The sequence below is a fragment of the Cnephaeus nilssonii genome (assembly GCF_951640355.1).
Source record: "Cnephaeus nilssonii genome assembly, chromosome: 10".
In the NCBI taxonomy this organism is placed as follows: domain Eukaryota; kingdom Metazoa; phylum Chordata; class Mammalia; order Chiroptera; family Vespertilionidae; genus Cnephaeus; species Cnephaeus nilssonii.
This window is the reverse complement of record NC_137081.1, coordinates 21,967,651-21,984,704: the sequence shown is the minus strand read 5'-3', so window position 1 is coordinate 21,984,704 and position 17,054 is coordinate 21,967,651. Positions and strand designations below refer to the sequence as shown.

Here is a 17,054-nt window from a genome sequence, read left to right as displayed (position 1 = left end):
GCAGGGACTTATACCCCCAAGGAGCTGGGGTCTGGATCTCTCTGCGGGGGGCTTCACTTCCTCGCTGGGAGGGATGCTACTCATGAGCTGTCTATCTCCAGATAAATTTCATAGGTGTGACAGTGAACCTGGAGCAGAAGTACGTGCACTTCACCTCCACCATCCACCAGTTCATCCCTGTCCGGATCGGTGACACACTGCCCCCGCGCCAGGTCAGTGGTCTACATTGTCCTGCTCACCAAGAGGCCTACTTGTTGAGCTATGTGTATCTGCAAAAGTTCTTGACAGGGTGACAAAGACACTGCCTTCCAGAAGCCCTCACTCTAAGAGGTGGGCCTGCAGGTTGGACCCCGAGAGACCCAAGGCAAGAGGCTTCAGCTTCCTGGTGCCCGGTGCCCAGCCCTCTGCCAGGCCCCGTTCCCATGCCAAAGAAAGGTTATTATATTTGTTCCTCTAGCACAGGGTTCTTCAAACCACACTGATAACCCAGACCTTACATAACACATCCCAGATCACAAATCAATACATACATGCGAAATACTCTGATGGTTTGTTTTATTATATTCTGTTCCTTTTTTAAAAAATGCTGGACATAACCCACTAAATTGGTTTCATGACCTGCTCACTAATAGGTCTCATCCACAGTTTAAAAATTACTGCTTTGAGAGGGACATCTTTTTGCATTGTGAATTCTCCCGAAGCTATAAGATTTTCTTTATTAGTTGGAGGGAATCGGGTTCCTTTGCTGTGAAAATATACATCGGAAATCTTCCAGAGGGGGGCATAGTATTTTCGTAAATATTTTATAGCTCTGAAATTTCCAACTGTTTAGAAGCCCTTGTGTTTCTGGGCAGGGGCCTCTGGCCATTTAGCCTAGAGGTAGAGAAATGACAACCTGAGATGGAGTCGCCAGCCCCAAGCTCTGTTCACTTCCCTACATCACCCTCTACCCCACTGGCTTCCCAGAAGCCCCACCCGAGGCTGGGCGTGCCCAAGCTTGCAGAGGTCCAGACTCTCAAAAAGGAAGTCAAAGGCTCTTGTGCCCCAGGAGAGCTTTCCAGAGCAACCAGACCACTCTCCTGTGGCCCTGAATGCAGACGATGGAAAACGCCCTCAGACATGGAGCCAACTGACCCAGCTGTGCCTCCAACCAAACTCCACAACTGTAGCCAAGCTTTCTCTTTTGTTCATGATGACAGATGATGGCCTGGACCTGCAAGGGGGCAGTGGAAAGAGAGAGAAGTGAACATATTTAAGTTACATTTTGGAGGTAGAATCATTGGGACTTGCTGGGGATTGGATATGGGAAGTAAGAAAGGGAGGGAGCCTGGCTGGTATGGCTCAGTGGTTTAGTGTCAGACTTATGAACCAGGAGGTCACAGTTCAATTCCCAGTCAGGGCCCAGGGCTCAGTCCCCGGTGTGGGGTGGGCAGGAGGAGCCGATTAATAATTCTCTATCATCATTGATGTTTCTATCTCTCTCCCCCGCTCCCTCCCTCTCTGAAATCAGTAAAAAAAATTTTTTTTAAAAAAAGAGAGAGAGAAGGGGAGGGATGGAGGGTGTATTGCTCTCCTAGTTTGAGCTACTGGGAGTATGTAGTGCCATTTACTAAAAGGAGATATACTGCAGGGAGGAATAGGTTTTAGAGTGAAGAGGTTGGTTTTGGCCAAATTTGAGATGCCTGTGAGACAACCAAGAGGGGTTGTCCAGTAGAAGACGGTACAGGTCTGACGCTCAGAGGATGGTCCAGGCTAGAGAAATAAAGTCAGCATATTCAGTCATCTAAACAAGATGAGAGGACTGGGCCTCAGTCCAGATGAACACTTTATTCTCTCTGGCTTTCGTTTGCTCATCTCTAAAATGAATGATTGGACCAGAAGATCTCTGGTTTCTTCCAGGACGTTCTGTGATTCCCAAACTTTGAAGTTATTCCTGGGGGACCGCATGCCTTCCTTCTACTCTCCCTTGTCTGCCTCTAAGCAGGAATGCCTCTGAGAGCAGATGTGGAAAGTGGCAGCCGCATAGGTGACTAGAACCAGAGCCTAGAAAATGATGAAGAGTCAGGATGGTGCTTGCTTGGACAATTTCCCTAAATTCCAATACTAAGGACACGAGCTAAGTGTCCCCTTATACCTTGACAAAGGTAAGTTGAGAACAAATAAAATGAAGATTACAGATTATCTTAAAATATCACAGGCTGAAAATACAGTTATAAACTTCTTGGATGATGAAGCCAGAAGGGAAATCAGAGGGACTCAGGGGAGCTCTGGGACTGTAAGTGTGACTTACGGAGAGCCACCTGCCCTCCCGCAGTGGACCCAGAATCCCAGGCTCTCTGCATTGCAGCCCTGAGCCCATATGGAGGTCTCCTCATCTCCACCCCCTGCAGATATATGAGCTGTACAATGGTGGCTCGGTGCCTGTGACCTATGAGATCCAGACCGACATCCTGTCGCAGGTTCAGGCAAAAAATTTTGACCACCCCATCTTCTGCTGCCTCAACCCCGAAGGGGAGATCCAGCCAGGTACCACTGCTCAGATCTTGTGGATTTTCTCACCTATTGAGGCCAAGACCTACACAGTGAGTAGCAGCCTGGGCTAACATGGGACGGGGCTTGGAATTGGCCTCCTCAGCAGGACTTGCTCTGACCAGTCCCTTCCCCCACCCTCCTAACTTTCCAGGTGGAGGTGCCCATCCACATCCTGGGATGGCACTCGGCCAAAATCCAATTCCAGGGAGTGGGCTATGACCCCCATGCCTTGGGGGATACAGCCCCTTTCCACAATATCTCCTCATGGGCCAACAGCTCCACACATTCAAGGCTGATGGTTCCTGGACAGGTAGGGGGAAGGGAGCTGGGAAGGTCTGAGGCCTAGGAGGAGCCTGAGGGGCCAGGGTGGCCAGTGCATGGGAATAGGGAGGCTGGGAAGGAAATTGTATGATGTTGAGAATTGAGAAATACAGAGGTGAAGCCTGGAACCAGACTTCCTTCAGATTTAGGAGGCAGCACCAGCTCCATGGGAGGCTTACCCTGCCACCTAGTGACCACAGGTGTTCCTGCTCGAGCCACTCCACCCTCTTCTCAGCATTAGGGTGAGGTTACTAGAAGGAGTAGAAAGAAGGGGTAGATAATACCTAGGGCTCTAAGGTATTATTTTCAAACAGAACAGCCCACCTCTGGACCTAGATGGATTTGCTGAAAGATATCTAGAGTCACTAACACTACCTTTAGTTCACATACTCCTCACTGTTGGGAGGTCTGACCCATTTATCCATCCACCCATCTATCCATCTCCTCCCTGACCTGTATGCCAGTTTACTCATCAATGTATCCCATCCATCCATGCAGTTCTCCATCCATCCTTCCATGCACCATCTAGTTACTACCCGCTCCTACACCTGCCTGTCCACCCTTCCACCACTACCCTTTTGGACTTTTACTGCAGGATGAGCACTGTGGAGGCCCTGGGGACACAGAGAAGAGTCCGACAAAGTCCCAGCCCTGGAGGCACTCAGTCTGGACAGAGAGAAAGTGCTCCTTTCATGTGGCCTCACTCTTCCCAGACACCCCTACAACACAGCTCCTGTTCTGTGCCCAGTAACAATAACAACAGCTGGTCACCCATTAATTTATAACCATCCTTTTTTTTTGGGGGGGGGGGAGTCAAATGCAGTAGTGAGAAGGGAGAAATTTATAACCATCCTTCAAGGCCTCAAACTATGTTGGCTTTAGTTCTGTCTTCTCTAAGCGAATTCTGATTTCTCAGCCTTTCCAAGCCCATTTTAATGGTCAAAATCATAGGATTCAGAGTAAAACTGGGTTTACTCAAGCTTCACCTGTGAGAGACCTTTGGAGAAAATATTTATGCTGTCTGAACATTAGCAGTATATCTGTAAAATGGGAATAACAGTAGAACCGGTATCATAGGGCTATTGGGAGGATCAAATGCATGTAAATTGCCTACCATGGTACCTGGACTGTTGGAAGCACTCAGTAATTGGCAGTAGTTGCTGTGATTATTATTTTTTCACCTCCCAAAGTTGCTGTTGTGTTGTCTCCACCAACAGAATGTCTTCCTGTCCCAGTCTCATGTCTCCCTGGGAAACATTCCTGTGCAGAGCAAGTGCAGCCGCCTGCTGTTCCTCAACAACAGCTCCAAAAATGAGACAATTGTCTTCGCCTGGCAGCTGAAGCCTCTAGACTTCGGGGAGGTGAGAGTCCCTTGTTTCCACAGATTCTGAACCTCCAGCAGAGGTTCCTACCCCCCTCTCACCTTGTCCCATTTCATCCTACCCTATCCTATTCCCTCCATCCATACATCCCATCCCACTCCATCCCATACCGTATCATACCACTCCATCCCATACCATATCATCTTGTCCCATTCCATCTCTGTGAAGCTCCAGAGACTCCTTCCCCAAATCAACAGGTGTCCGTGAGCCCCATGAGAGGGAAGGTGGCTCCGGAAGAGACGATCCCATTTGTGGTGACTCTGAAGGCTTCAGTGCATGCCAGCTTCTATAGCATGGACCTGGTATGCAAGGTAGGATCAGCCCCAGAAAGAAGCTGAGTTAGAGCACAGTTCCCAGCCCTATTAGATCCCCAGATCCCCAGGGCAAACCAGCTCCTGGAAGGACAGGGGGTCTACAGCAAGATGCCAGACCTTGGTCTTCTCTTTCCTTGTCCTGGGCCACAGGTGTACCGGCAGGAACTCCTGAAGAAGTTCCATAAGGAACTGCAGGAGTGGAAGGATGAGAAGGTGCGGCAGGAAGTGGAGTTCACTATCACAGATAGGAAAGTGAAGGTAAGGAGGGCAGAGTGGACCTTAAACACCATAGATATTTCTGATTGGCCTTACCAGAGATGACAGAAGTAGTGATCTGAGGGTGTCTTATATGCAAAACTGGCCAGCCTGCCTTAAGAGGGTAGATTTCTTTCATTAAGCTAATCATAATATCTCCCCAAGAGACTCTTTGGATATAGAAGGCTGGCTGACCATCCTGCTTCATGTAGCTAGTACTTAACAGGTGCCATTGAAGTGCTGGGTACTAGGGACCAGAGGATTGCCTTCAAGATAATTCAGTGGGGTGGAGATGAGACAAGATTGGCTGTGAGTTGCTAATTGTTGAAGGTGGGTGGTAGATAATGGAAGATTCTTTGTATATAATTTTATATATGTCTGAAATTTCCCAAGATTTAAATTGAAAGTTTTAAAAATATTTTAAGGTGAGTAAAATATTATCTGCTTTGAGCACTCTTGGGTGGATCAAAGGAGTTAATACATGCAAAGTGCCTGCCCCCCAGTAAGCATTCGTTAAACATGCTATGAGCATTTGTCGGAGGAGACCAATGATAAACATAAGACAAAACATATCTTGGTTCCTCCTCCAATCTCATAGCTTTCCCGTGGTAGTATTCATGTTCCTTGATCACCTTTGTGTCCACCACACAACTTCAAAGGAGGGACTGCTCCCCTCTAAAGCTCTGGCCCAACTGTGGATGCAAATCATATCTTAAGGCCACAGAAGAAGGGATTTCTGAATTAAACCTTTTTTTTCTGCATTAAATCTTAATAAGAGAGGCTGTTTCCTTATCAAACCAAACCACAAAGCTCCAGGGCACAAGGACAAGCTCTTTGGGGGGCAGCCTACACATATTTGGCAGCACCTCCTCTTTCCTTCAGTTGGATAACTAGATTTCCTTGTCTTTAGGTTGCACTTCCCTAGGGAAGGTTCTGGAAGAAGGTGTTTCTTGGGCAAGTCCAAGAGGGCAGCAGGTCCTGGCATTGGCTTCAGGCCTCTAGGCCTCTTGTATCCTAAGCAGGGGTCTCTTTGCTTCCACAGAAAAGGGCATATTATACAGCCTATGAACCTGTGAGGAGGTACAAGGTAAATCAATAAGCCCAAGGGCCATCTCCTTGGATAACTTGAGAGAGGGTCCTTGCTTGCTCTCAAAGATACCGCCAACCCCTGGTCCAGCCTCCTAGAAGGGTAGAGTCAAATCCCTGCATGGCCCAAAAGACCTGGTTGGTGGGCTGGGGACCCATTGGTGATGGGAGTACAGTCCTGAAACCCTGCCATCATGCCTCCCCCTTCCCAAAGACGCTGCCCCCCATCAAGAAACAGCAGTCGTTCGACCCACCCACCAGCTGGAATATTAAGATCCCAAAGGAGGAGACATCCTGGCCATGTCCCCAGACGCCCTCGCCAGGCATGCTCTACTTGGGCCTCACTGCCCGCGCCCATGCCATCGACTACTTCCTGGCCAACTTCTTCTCTGACTTTCCCCGGCACTTCTTGCACCGGTGAACTCTCAGGGAGTGAGGGGTCTCCTTCCTCTACTCTCTACCCCCTCTCCCTCTCCAGAACAGGGGCTGCCCAGACCCAACCCTTACTGAGGGCTTGGAACAGGTGCAGTGGCAGGGGTGGGGGAGATTGGGGCTAATATGGCATTGTTGAGCCCAAGATGCCCCCATTACTGCTAATGCCCATATGAGGAGGAGGCAAAGAGCCAGAGGGCCCATAGGGAACCCACCGAGGCCTCCCCATCCTTCCTTCCTTTCCAACTTGGAGCCACTCCAGGTCCTGCATCAACTCTGAGGGTCAGGTTTAGTTCCCCAAATGCAGTAGCACCATGTTTGGGTTAAGGATGGGCCCACCCCAAACTCATCCATGTCCTCTTGATTGGGAGGCCACCACCACTGCTTATGCCCCCAGTCCCAGCATGGTGGCTTGTGCAGGCCACTCAGTGTCATGGCTCACCCCAGGATGCTGCCAAAAAGGAAGTGCATCACGGAGGAGTCGGAGGCTTCTGAGAAAGAATCCCTTGACACGTGGGCCCCTGTCTCCAAGCAGAAGAAGCAGCTTTTGGTTGACTGTCTCACCACCATCATCAGGTGACTGTCCACCCCGTGGACACTAGCCCCCATTTCTCCAGCCCATTCAGTCAATTCTGAGTCCACTCACAGCTGCTGAAGTCCTAGCCTTTCCTTTCCTGAAAAATAAAACTTTCTTACAAGATCATTCCATAGGTGGTCCCAGGCTCTCCAGGATGGTATAGCTCTAATAGAGCTGGCTGGAGGGATCATCAGGGCTGGGTCCTGAGTTCTGCCCTGTCCGCGGCTGGTAGATGATGTCTAGAGTCAGTTCACATTCTCCTCAGGGTTCCTGTCCCTCATCTGTGTAACTCAGACTTCCTGGCTCTGTCTCTACCATATAATCTTCACCTCTAAGACTCCATGGGGTCCAGAGATGTCTTCCTCTAAAGAAGGATGGGGGTGGGGACAATGGACCAAGGGCTTCCCTCCCCCACTTAGCTTTTGTTTGTGGGCACAGTAGGCAAGAACCACTACTTGGGGAACGCTGAAACCAAAACCTCACAGGGGGCCGCAAGGCCTCTCAGTGAGAACCTTCTCTTCCTCCCTGCCACCCAGGGGCCTGCTGGAAGATAAGACCTTCCATGAAGCCATGGACCAAAGCCTAGTGGAGCAGATTCCTTACTTTTGCCAGTTCTGGAGTGAGCAGTCAGCCAGGTTCATGGCCCACTCCAGCAGCCTGCACGTAGAACCAGGCCTGTTTCTGTCCTCCAACAGCTGGGATGACAGGGAAGGCAAGGAGCAGGAGGAGGACAAATGGGGGCTGGGAGAGGAAGATGGGGAAGAGGAGGAGAAGGAGGAAGAGGAAGAGGAGGAGGAGGAAGAAGAGGAGGAAGAGGAGGAGGAAGAGAAGAAAGAGGAGGAGGAGACGGGCAAGGAGGAGCTGGAGGAGGATGAAGAGATGAAGGAGAAGGAAGAGAAGTTGACCTGGGCAGGGACTGAAACCCCACAGCAGCGTTCATCCCAGGAGTCCCTGAAATGGTGGTGGCAGCAGCAGCTGAAGATCATGATGAAGGAGGAGCGAGAGCAGGATGAGAAGGAGGCCGTCAGCAGGTGAGCAGACAGACCCAGGTGTGGGTTTGGAGGAGGGCTGTGTGCAGAAGGATCCTTCCTGCAAGGCAGTGGTATACTGGGGTGGCCTCCTGTATGCATCTCTTCCAACTCAGTGTTTAACCGTTGGAAGGGTAAGGCCTGGGTGGGAGTATTTACAGAATGGCAATCTGAGCTTTAATTTTCTCTCCAAGACCTGCCTATTAACATTCACCATCACACCACTTCAAGGAGAGTAGTTATAGTCTTCTAGATCTCTTAAATGGGTTTCTAGAACCAGGAGAGAAGTACCACCTCTTCTTGTACCACTTTCCCTGGGACTGCTCTGCGGTTGCTTTCTTTTGTGGTTGGGATTTCCTAGGCCTTATATAGTCACTTCTGTACATTCTCATTATTGGATGCCTTTCCCCAAACGTGGCCGAGAGATGGGGACTATAATTGCCAAGGTTTGAATCCCACTACTGTGCCAGCAACATGACGTTTGGTAAGTTGGGTTCTTGAAGTGTGAGCAAACTTGGAACGAGGATGCCGCCTAGTGTTGGGAGGGTGGGGAGGTAAATGAGAATCCAGGTAGAGCACGTGGCACACGGTACAGCACAGAGGAGGTCAGCAGAGAATGTGACTGTGGTGGGTGACAGCGCTGACACCGACTCTCTGGTCCCCTGCAGGCTCCCGGCTTTCGCCAACCTGCAGGAGGCGCTGCTGGAGAACATGATCCAGAACATCCTAGTGGAGGCGAGCCGAGGGGAGGTGGTGCTCACCTCGCGGCCGCGCGTCATCGCCCTGCCACCGCTCTGCAGGTGGGGGCACCCCGGCCAGCGCCGCGTGGACGGCGGCAACGGAGGGGTGTGAGGGGTGGTATGGACGGGCAGGCTTGGTCCCAAATCTCGCCCTCACCCCTACCTGGGGCTTTCTATCTTCCAGGATTCCGACTCAAGACCTGCTGCAGGGGCCGCCCCAAATAGCGGTGACTCGGCCGGTGACGCCGCTCCCTACCGACCCTCTGCGGATGCCAGCGTCCAGCCCCTACGATTTGCTTCGCTAGGTTCTAACCGGTCCCCTCTCCACTACCCCACCAGTAAAGCATCTAGCTTTTTTCTTTCTTTCTATATCTGTCTTTATTTCTCCAACGCGGAAGCAACTCGCGCTCGGTTTCCTACGAAACAGATGGTGGGAGCGGCGGATGTGGACTGCAGCAACTCATCGGAGACTCAGGGGCTGGCTGGGCGATTGCCCTCTCCACTCCACACCCAGCGAGGCTAGGCGAGGGTTCCCGCGGCTGAGTGCCGGGCGCTGGATCTGGTCAGGCCAGGGGAGGGCGCTTTGGTTGGGGCCCGATTGGCCTTAAATCCAGAGTAGCCTGGTGGACAGAAACAGAGCGCCAGGCCTGGTGAGTGCAGCAGGTGGCCTCGGGTCGAGGTGACCTCTCCGAGGCCTGACCACTCCGCTCTTAGCCGTTTTTTCAGCAGCTGCGGGGCTCCCGGGGCTCTGCTAATAGACTGGAAAGAAAGGGAAACCGAAGCGTGTCGAGGAGGGCCAAGAAGTAGACGCTGGGGCGCCGGGGTAGGTCACTCCTAGACAGAGGGCCACAGTTTCTACCAGCGACTCCCGTCATGACTCTGAGTCCCCTGACCAGGGCTGTCCCGCCTTCCCTGAGATACCCACCTCTGCTCCCCCTAACCTCCGCCAGGCAGCTCTTCAGCTCTTCGGCTCCTCCCATCCTCTCTCCCCACCCCCCGCTAGAGGCAAGTGGGTGGAAAAGTGACATCTGGTGTTGTTCCAGAGGCGCCCAGGTCCTCGACTCCCCCCCACCCCCACCCCCAACACACACCCGCCGCCAAGGCCTGGAGGAGCTCTGGCCCTGGAGCCCCAGCCGGGGCGGGAGGGGGTTGGGGCGCTCCGCCTCCTCTGAGTCAATATTTGCCCCGAGCAAACGAGCGCCCGGACAGGTGTGAGTGTGCGTGTGTGTATGTGTGTCCAGGGGCGGGGACTGAAGAGGCCGTATAAGAGCGCGCTGAGCCCGGGCTTTGGCACAAGCTCCGAGGCGTGCGCTGGGGACTTAGCCAAACGGGCCCGAGAGGGTGGAGAGTGACCAGGAAGGGAGGGGCAGGCCAGGTGCGCACCTGCGGTGCCTCCCTGGCCGCCGACGTGTCAGCCGCAGATGCGCGCAGGTGAGGCGGCGGCTGGCGGAGTGCAGTGCGGCACTGCGCTCGCTCGCGGAAGACCAGGACCAGATCACCAAGGGCCACAGCCAGGCCCCGGGCCCTCCGCTCCCGCCCCGCGACGAGCCCCTCGCACAAACCGGACCTGAGCGTTTTGTTCGTTCGGCTCGCGTGAGGCAGGGGCGGCCTGTCAGCATCCGCCCGGAGGCCCAGCCCCATCGCCACGCAGGCACCTGCTGCCGCCGCCGCCGCCGCCACACAGGTCGGAGAGGCTGTGCGCCGCTCCCAGGCGAGATCCGGCTCCCATCCGGCCTCACCCGCTTTGCCTTGTCCTGCCCTGGCCGGAAACACCTGGGCTGCCGGCTCGATTGGGGTAATCAGGCCACAGGGCGGACTCCACCGGGTGGCATCGGGGGCTGTGACCCAGAACAGGAGCCTTTCGGAGGTAGAAACCCAGTTTCTGGCCCGACTCTGTCCCAGCGACTTCTGTGGCCTTGGGCAAGTCATTCTTGGCCTCTCCTGGGGCTTTCACATTTGCAAAATGAGGATGATGGTCTGGCCTCCCATGAGTCTCCATATTCTGGTTCCTGGGAAAGTTGGAGGCCCTCAAAGGGATTGAAGCAGTAGTGGTGAGATGTGAAGCTGGATGGGGTGGGCTAGAACCGCGATGGAGATCAAGTCTCTCCTCCAGATCCCCGTGGTACTGCCAGCCTGAGGGTTCACTCACTGCCATCTCCCTGGCCCTTCTTTCGGTCTTCCCATGTCTGAGACAGACAGACAGACAGACTGACTGACTGACTGGAAATGACAAACACAGGGTTCAGTAGCCCTTGCCCAATGGGGTCCCAAGGCACAGCAGCTCACTACCTTCCCCAAACATCAGAGTTCCAAGGCCTCTTGTTTCAGGATGGGGGTGGGGTCTGTGTGGCCCTCTGCACAGCTGGGAGTCCATGAGTCATTAGCTACAACCCAAACCTGGGACAGACCATCTCCCTTTTCAGGGACTCACTTCGGACATAAAGGAGGGGGACAGAGATTGCTCAAGACCCTGGCCTCCTGCTAAGAGACCTTAGAACTGAGGGCTCCACACAAGGCCTTTGGTCAGTCTGAGACCCTAGCTGAGTCTGTCCTTGACTCCAGGTGTTCTCCATTCTGCTTTCCAAAATTGATGGTGATGCTGAGCCAGCCCTGGATGGGAGGGGCTAGTTGTAGACGGAGGTGGAAGTAAGGTTCCTTGGACAGCAATATGCAGCCCTAGTTCCCCCTTAAGGTAAGGAAGCCTCATGGGGAGGGAATGTATCCCCACACACCCAGGCCTAGGCAGTCCACAGGGATATGAGAACAAGGGTCAGAAGTCACTGGTCCCTTCCAGCTCTAATCTGGCTGTTGCTGGAGGTGCTTGATGGCTTGTCCCCCACTCTCACGGCCCCCTCCACTGCCACCTTTCACCCAACCACTCTCAGGCCCCATGGGGATCTGCTGTGTCCTTGTTGCAGAGAAAGCAAGGGAATGGGGATGAGATGGCTCTGACAGATCCCTGGCAGGTCTGGGGAGAGGGGGTCATTACAGATGGGATCTGTGGGCACAGCAGCCGTGGATGGGAAGGGGGGATGCTTAGGTCCCAGGCTGGGGTGTGTGCAGTCCCCATTCTGGCCTCACTGACCAGGCCTAGCCCTGGGCCTAGCCCTCTGCTCCTTGCCTGGCACTGAATGATGTGCCTCTTAGGGACTAGGCCTACGGCTGGCTGGCAAGTCCTCCCGATGTCTTGGAGGGCTTCCTCTCCCCTCCCCCAATCACAGAGGGGGGCTAGAGCTCCTCCCCTCTGGCTGGGATTCCAGATCCTGGGGCTGCACAACAAAGGTCTCCCCTAGAATGATCCCTAAGGCACACATAGAGCAGTCCTTTGTGTGTGTGTGGGGGGGAGGGGGGGTGTTTTTGAGAAAACGAGGCCACCAGTGGTCTGGGACATGCCCTTGTTCTTCTCTCCCCCTCTCCCCCAGAACCTAATTTCCCTGGGCCTCCATCCCCCACCCATCATGAAGACCTGAATTTCCTGGCCCTGGCCAGGGATCTGTCCCCTCATCCAGGTCCCTCCTCCCTTGCCTGGCCAGGGGCGGAGTCTCTAGGCGCCAGGCAGGCCTGCAGGTGCTGGGCTGCCTGGGCTGCCTCCTGTAAGGGGGGTGCTCAGCAGCTGGTGTTTGAGGGGGCCCATCCCCCCTCGCCTGTCCAGCTCCCAGCCAGAGCCTGCTTCCTGTCTTCCCCGTCAGCACCCTGGGCAGGGGAGGGAGCAGAAAAAGGGTCTGAGCTTGGAGTTCAGGCAGTGGCGGGACTAGGAAACTGCTGCCTGAAAATGAATGGCATTGGGAAGAAGGATCAGAGGAGGGCCAAGAACACAACCAGAAGACAGATGGACAGACAGAGGGTGCTGCCCAAAGGAGTGTGAGAACCATAGGGCAAATTTCAGGGCCAAAGAGACTGCAGACCCCCCCCCCCCACACACACACACACATACACCCACAATGAAACCAAGAGCTAGAGAGAGACCTGAGAGAGAGGCAGAGACCACCTGAGAGAAACCAAAGAGGGACAGAGACAATGTGAGATAACAGAGATGTACACTTAAGAGAGATGGAGGGATTTAGAGATGGAGGGTCAGAGGTCAGGTAACCAGAGGTGGAAGGCACAGTATATGTAGAAGAAGGGGGAGGTGATGTGGAAACAGCCTCCACCCCATCCCACATTGGTGAGGGGAAATTGCCTCTAAAAGAGGAGAAAAAGCGGCTTCTATGTGGGCTGCAAATGGGACAGCCAGGGCTGGAGGTGGGAGTGACACCCTCTTTTGGGGGACCAATCTCTCCTCATTAAGAAGCAGAAGCCAGCCGAAACCGGTTTGGCTCAGTGGATAGAGCGTCGGCCTGGGGACTGAAGGGTCCCAGGTTCGATTCCGGTCAAGGGCATGTACCTTGGTTGTGGGCACATCCCCGGTGGGGGATGTGCAGGAGGCAGCTGGTCGATGTTTCTCTCTCATCGATGTTTCTAGCTCTCTATCCCTCTCCCTTCCTCTCTGTAAAAAAATCAATAAAATATATATATATATATATATTAAAAAAAAGAAGTAGAAGCCAAAGAGGGGCAAGACTCAGGCCATGAGTGGGGCATGATCTGACTCCATCTCTCCCCCTTTCTCTCTTGGCCACAGCTGGACAGAAAGACAACTATAGCAGCTGCCCTGCCTCCACTGTCCACCTGCTGATTCTGGCCCAGCCTTGGAACTTCTGGGTGTGGAGGCTGCCCAGGGTCTAAAAGAGAGTGGGGGGACCTGGGCATGGAAGCAAGGGGGGGTTCATACCCAGGTACTAATCCCCATCAGGCCAAGGCAGAAGCGGAGGCTCAATGACCTTCTTAGAGATTAGTCCCCATGGTGACAGCAGGCAACTCACCCCCTCACTCTGCCTAGGCCTGCGGGGTGGGGGGGGGGGGGAGGAAGAGGGGGAGGCAGGGGAGGAAGAGGGGGGAAGCTTCCTGAGGCATCACAGGATCACAGAAGTCATGGCTGGGAGGCCCCTCCAGGATCAGCAGTTAGCTTAGTTTACAGGTACAAAACTGAGGCCCCAAGAGGGGGAGTGACCTGCTCAAGACCACATATAGAGCCAGAAAAGGTGTGGGGACCAGAAGTCAGATCTCCAGTTTCACGAGCAAGCATTCTTTCCAGAATAGCAGAGGCCTGAACAAGAACAAAGGATTGGGATACTCCCCTCGGACCTTCCCAGTCCTCCCAAACTGAGGTCATCAGCAGAGTGACTGGAATGGGGTGAGGCAGAAAGGCTCCTCATCCTGAGTGCTAGGCTGGCTTCCACAGGCAAGTGTGGGTAGGGGGATGCAGATCCCAGACTTATACTTGCTGCCCTGGCTCCTCTCCTCCACCCCAGCCCCAGGGGGTGGGCAGAACCATGCAGCAAAGCCAGTTATAAACACAACAGGAACAGCTAACATTTATTGGGTGCATACAGCAGGCTGTGTTTTACATGGATTTAAATTTTCATAACAGTTTTTAAGATTATTATTCTCATTTTACAGAGGGAAAAGCTGAGAAATAGTGTACAAGTTCATCTAACTTATAAGCAGTGGAGCTTGGATTTGAACCCAGGCAGCAGCGTGACTCCAGAGCCCATCTTCAGTGTCTGTATGATGACGGGTGGGTGGCTGAGATGATCTTTTCTAGGTGACCGTGAGCGGGATATGTGCATGTGAAAGTGCATGCTCACATGTCACTCCAACACTCAGCACAGTGCCTGGCACATAGTACATCTTATTAAATATTTGAGAAATGAGTGAGCAATGTCTGCCCATCAATGAGTGTGACTTTGAGGTGTTTATTAAATGCTAGGATGTTTACCTGTGGTGCATGTGGGACCTATCCATGTGCCTGTACTGTGTGAATGTGTGTATGCGTGCACTCTCTCTCTGTCGCCCTGTGCCAGCCTGTGCCTTTGTGTCTGGGTGAGTGGGTAGTGGTAAAAGCTGCCCTGGATGGTGGCCAGCTTTCTATCCCTACTGAGGGGCTCTGTTTATAACAGGATAAGACAATGGGTCTGTGTGGGTGGGGCTCCCACCCCCTCAAGACCCACCTCTTTAGGGCCCAGCTGTTGGACCCTGCTGGGGCTGAGCTGGTCTCTCACTGTTATCTCTGTCTCCCAGGAGACCAGACCTCACAGCCCCAGGGAAAGTGCTCATCTGCCTGTTCCTGGCTCCAGACCTGGGGTGGGGGCAGGGAGTGGAGGAGCAGAGCTGCAAAGGAGGGGCTAGTGATGGTACAAGGGTGCAAGAGGGCACCATTCACAGAATTTGCATCTTCAGTCACCAAAGCCCTGGCTGATTTCCCAGTGAAATGAGAGGTAAGGGTGGGAGCAGGTTGACTTGATAGGACATGGGCCACCAGGCACTTCTCAACTGCCCCACAGTACTAAGAAGTTGGGCCTTTTATGGGATGGGGCTCTATATGAATCACTTCTCTGGGGATTCTCAGGGCCTTTAACTGGGATGGGGACCTGGGTAAGAGGCCAGGATTGGGTCTGAGGGTTTCTTTGTTGGATCTACATGTCCCCATATAGGATGGGGGTATGAGTGGGATCTACAGGAAACAGAACTGGGTCTAAGGCTTTCTCTGTGAGATCTTAGGGTGCCTTATGAGATGGGTGTTTGGGTAGAATCATAAGAGGGGGAATGGTCCTGAGGATTTCTCTGTGGAACTTTGGTCCCTATAAGAGATGAAGAACTGGATGGGTTCTCTGAGGTGATGAGACCTCTGTGAGATCTTGAGGTCTCTTGGAGGTGTGGATGTGGGGACACTGTTTTTTGTTTGTTTTGCCTTCCTAACTCTCCCTCTCCACACCTAAAGGCCAAGGCTGTGGCTGTGGAGGAGGTAGCAGTGAGGGTGCTGAGCTGGCAAACAAAGCCACCTGTGCATCCACCCTCAGGAAGCTCTGGGCAAAACTGATCTGGGAAAACAAACAGGACCAGCTGCCGGGGGGTTGGGAAGGGGCTAGAAGGGGGTTGGGTGAAGGGAGACTGGGGGACTGGAGCTGGACCAACCTAATGGACAAAGAAAGGAAGCTGGGAGGGGGGTCCATAGTACAGGAAAGGGACAGAAACCCGGAGTCCCATTCTGGCACACCAGGCAGGGCCCCCTGACAGCCCCTTTCTTGCTCCTCCCCCTCAGTGGTTAATTCCTTTCTCCCTCAACTTTGAGGTCCAGAGTCAGGGAGGGGGCTGGGGGACTGGAGAGACCTTGAGAGAAGTCTAGAGGTCTTCTGGGCAACTAGCTACTGGCAGTGTTTGGTGGATGTGCAGACAGCTAGAATGAAAAGCTTCGGACTGTAGGGTGGGGGCAGTGGTACCAATACACCATTTTCCTGATGAGGAAGCTGAGGTACAGGGGAGGGGAGAGGCTGGCTAGCTCGTGCCACATAGCTTCATAGTGCAAGCCAAGATGGGAATTTAGGACTAGAAGAGGAGCAGTGGCCCTGCTCACACACAGGGTCCCCACCCCAAATCTCAGCCGGACTCCTAATTCTAATTGGATCTCAGCTGTACTACTACCAGCACTTCCCCCAAGCCTTTGAACACACACACACACACACACACACACACACACACACACACACGCCCTCCTGCGGAATACAGTCTTCTGATCTGACCAACACTTGTACTGGAAACAGCCCTCCCAGGTGGAGCCCCAACCTCAGGAGCATGCCCAGACCCGGGGCCCCAGCTGCTGTACATACAGCGTCCAGTCTGACAGACACCCCGCGGCCTCGGACCTAACACCGGGACCCACGTCATGGACCAGCGAAGACGCACAGGCTGACGCACTCACAACGGGCGCCCGCCGCCCCTCCCAACCTCAGCCTCCCAACCAGCTGCCTCTTCCACCAGCCTGGTGGCCTCAGCTTTCCTCCCAGAGCGGCCCGCCCGCGCCTCCTGGTGGCTGAATCCAGAATTCTCCAATAGAGATAGGGGAGAAAGGCAGAAAAGAGGGAAAGAAAAATTGTGTTCCTCACTTCGCACTGCTACCATAGTGCCGACTTGGGAAGCCAAGGCGAAAGGCCAGGACACAGAGTCCAGGATTGGTTCTTGCCTCCCTTGATAGTTTGTATTTCCTCCTCATGGTTTTGGAGAAATTATAGTCTATTTGTGTCTCTCCAAACCTCCTCTAGGACAGGGAGTCAGGGGACTGGGCAATCAAACCTGGCTGTGGTGTCCCTGCTCTGACTTACACCCTCCTAACTTGGACTTTATTCCCCTTGTTGTAGGACATTCACCTTCACATGCATTGTGATCCTCAAGAGCAATTCCTCACCAGTAAAAAAGAGACAGACACAGGGGAGGGGAGACTTTGGCTGCCCACAGCACCTATTCTTGGCACCCCAGAACCTCAGGGTGGGGAACTTGGTAGAATGGGCAAA

The 17,054-nt window shown here is 53.5% G+C and overlaps 1 protein-coding gene across 1 annotated transcript in view; it reads left to right on the top strand.

The window, feature by feature from the left end:
- The window catches only part of CFAP65 (cilia and flagella associated protein 65), a gene marked incomplete at both ends in the record, with an annotated part of 40,472 nt that extends 31,693 nt beyond the window's left edge, over positions 1–8,779 (top strand). The window contains 11 exons of the mRNA XM_079783118.1: positions 102–212; positions 2,391–2,582; positions 2,684–2,842; positions 4,071–4,214; positions 4,433–4,546; positions 4,700–4,807; positions 5,847–5,891; positions 6,105–6,307; positions 6,770–6,898; positions 7,436–7,930; positions 8,596–8,779. Of these exons, the coding sequence (XP_079639244.1) occupies positions 102–212; positions 2,391–2,582; positions 2,684–2,842; positions 4,071–4,214; positions 4,433–4,546; positions 4,700–4,807; positions 5,847–5,891; positions 6,105–6,307; positions 6,770–6,898; positions 7,436–7,930; positions 8,596–8,779 (1,884 nt within the window). The remainder of the gene's footprint in view (positions 1–101; positions 213–2,390; positions 2,583–2,683; positions 2,843–4,070; positions 4,215–4,432; positions 4,547–4,699; positions 4,808–5,846; positions 5,892–6,104; positions 6,308–6,769; positions 6,899–7,435; positions 7,931–8,595) is intronic.
- Between the last annotated feature and the right edge of the window lie 8,275 nt (positions 8,780–17,054).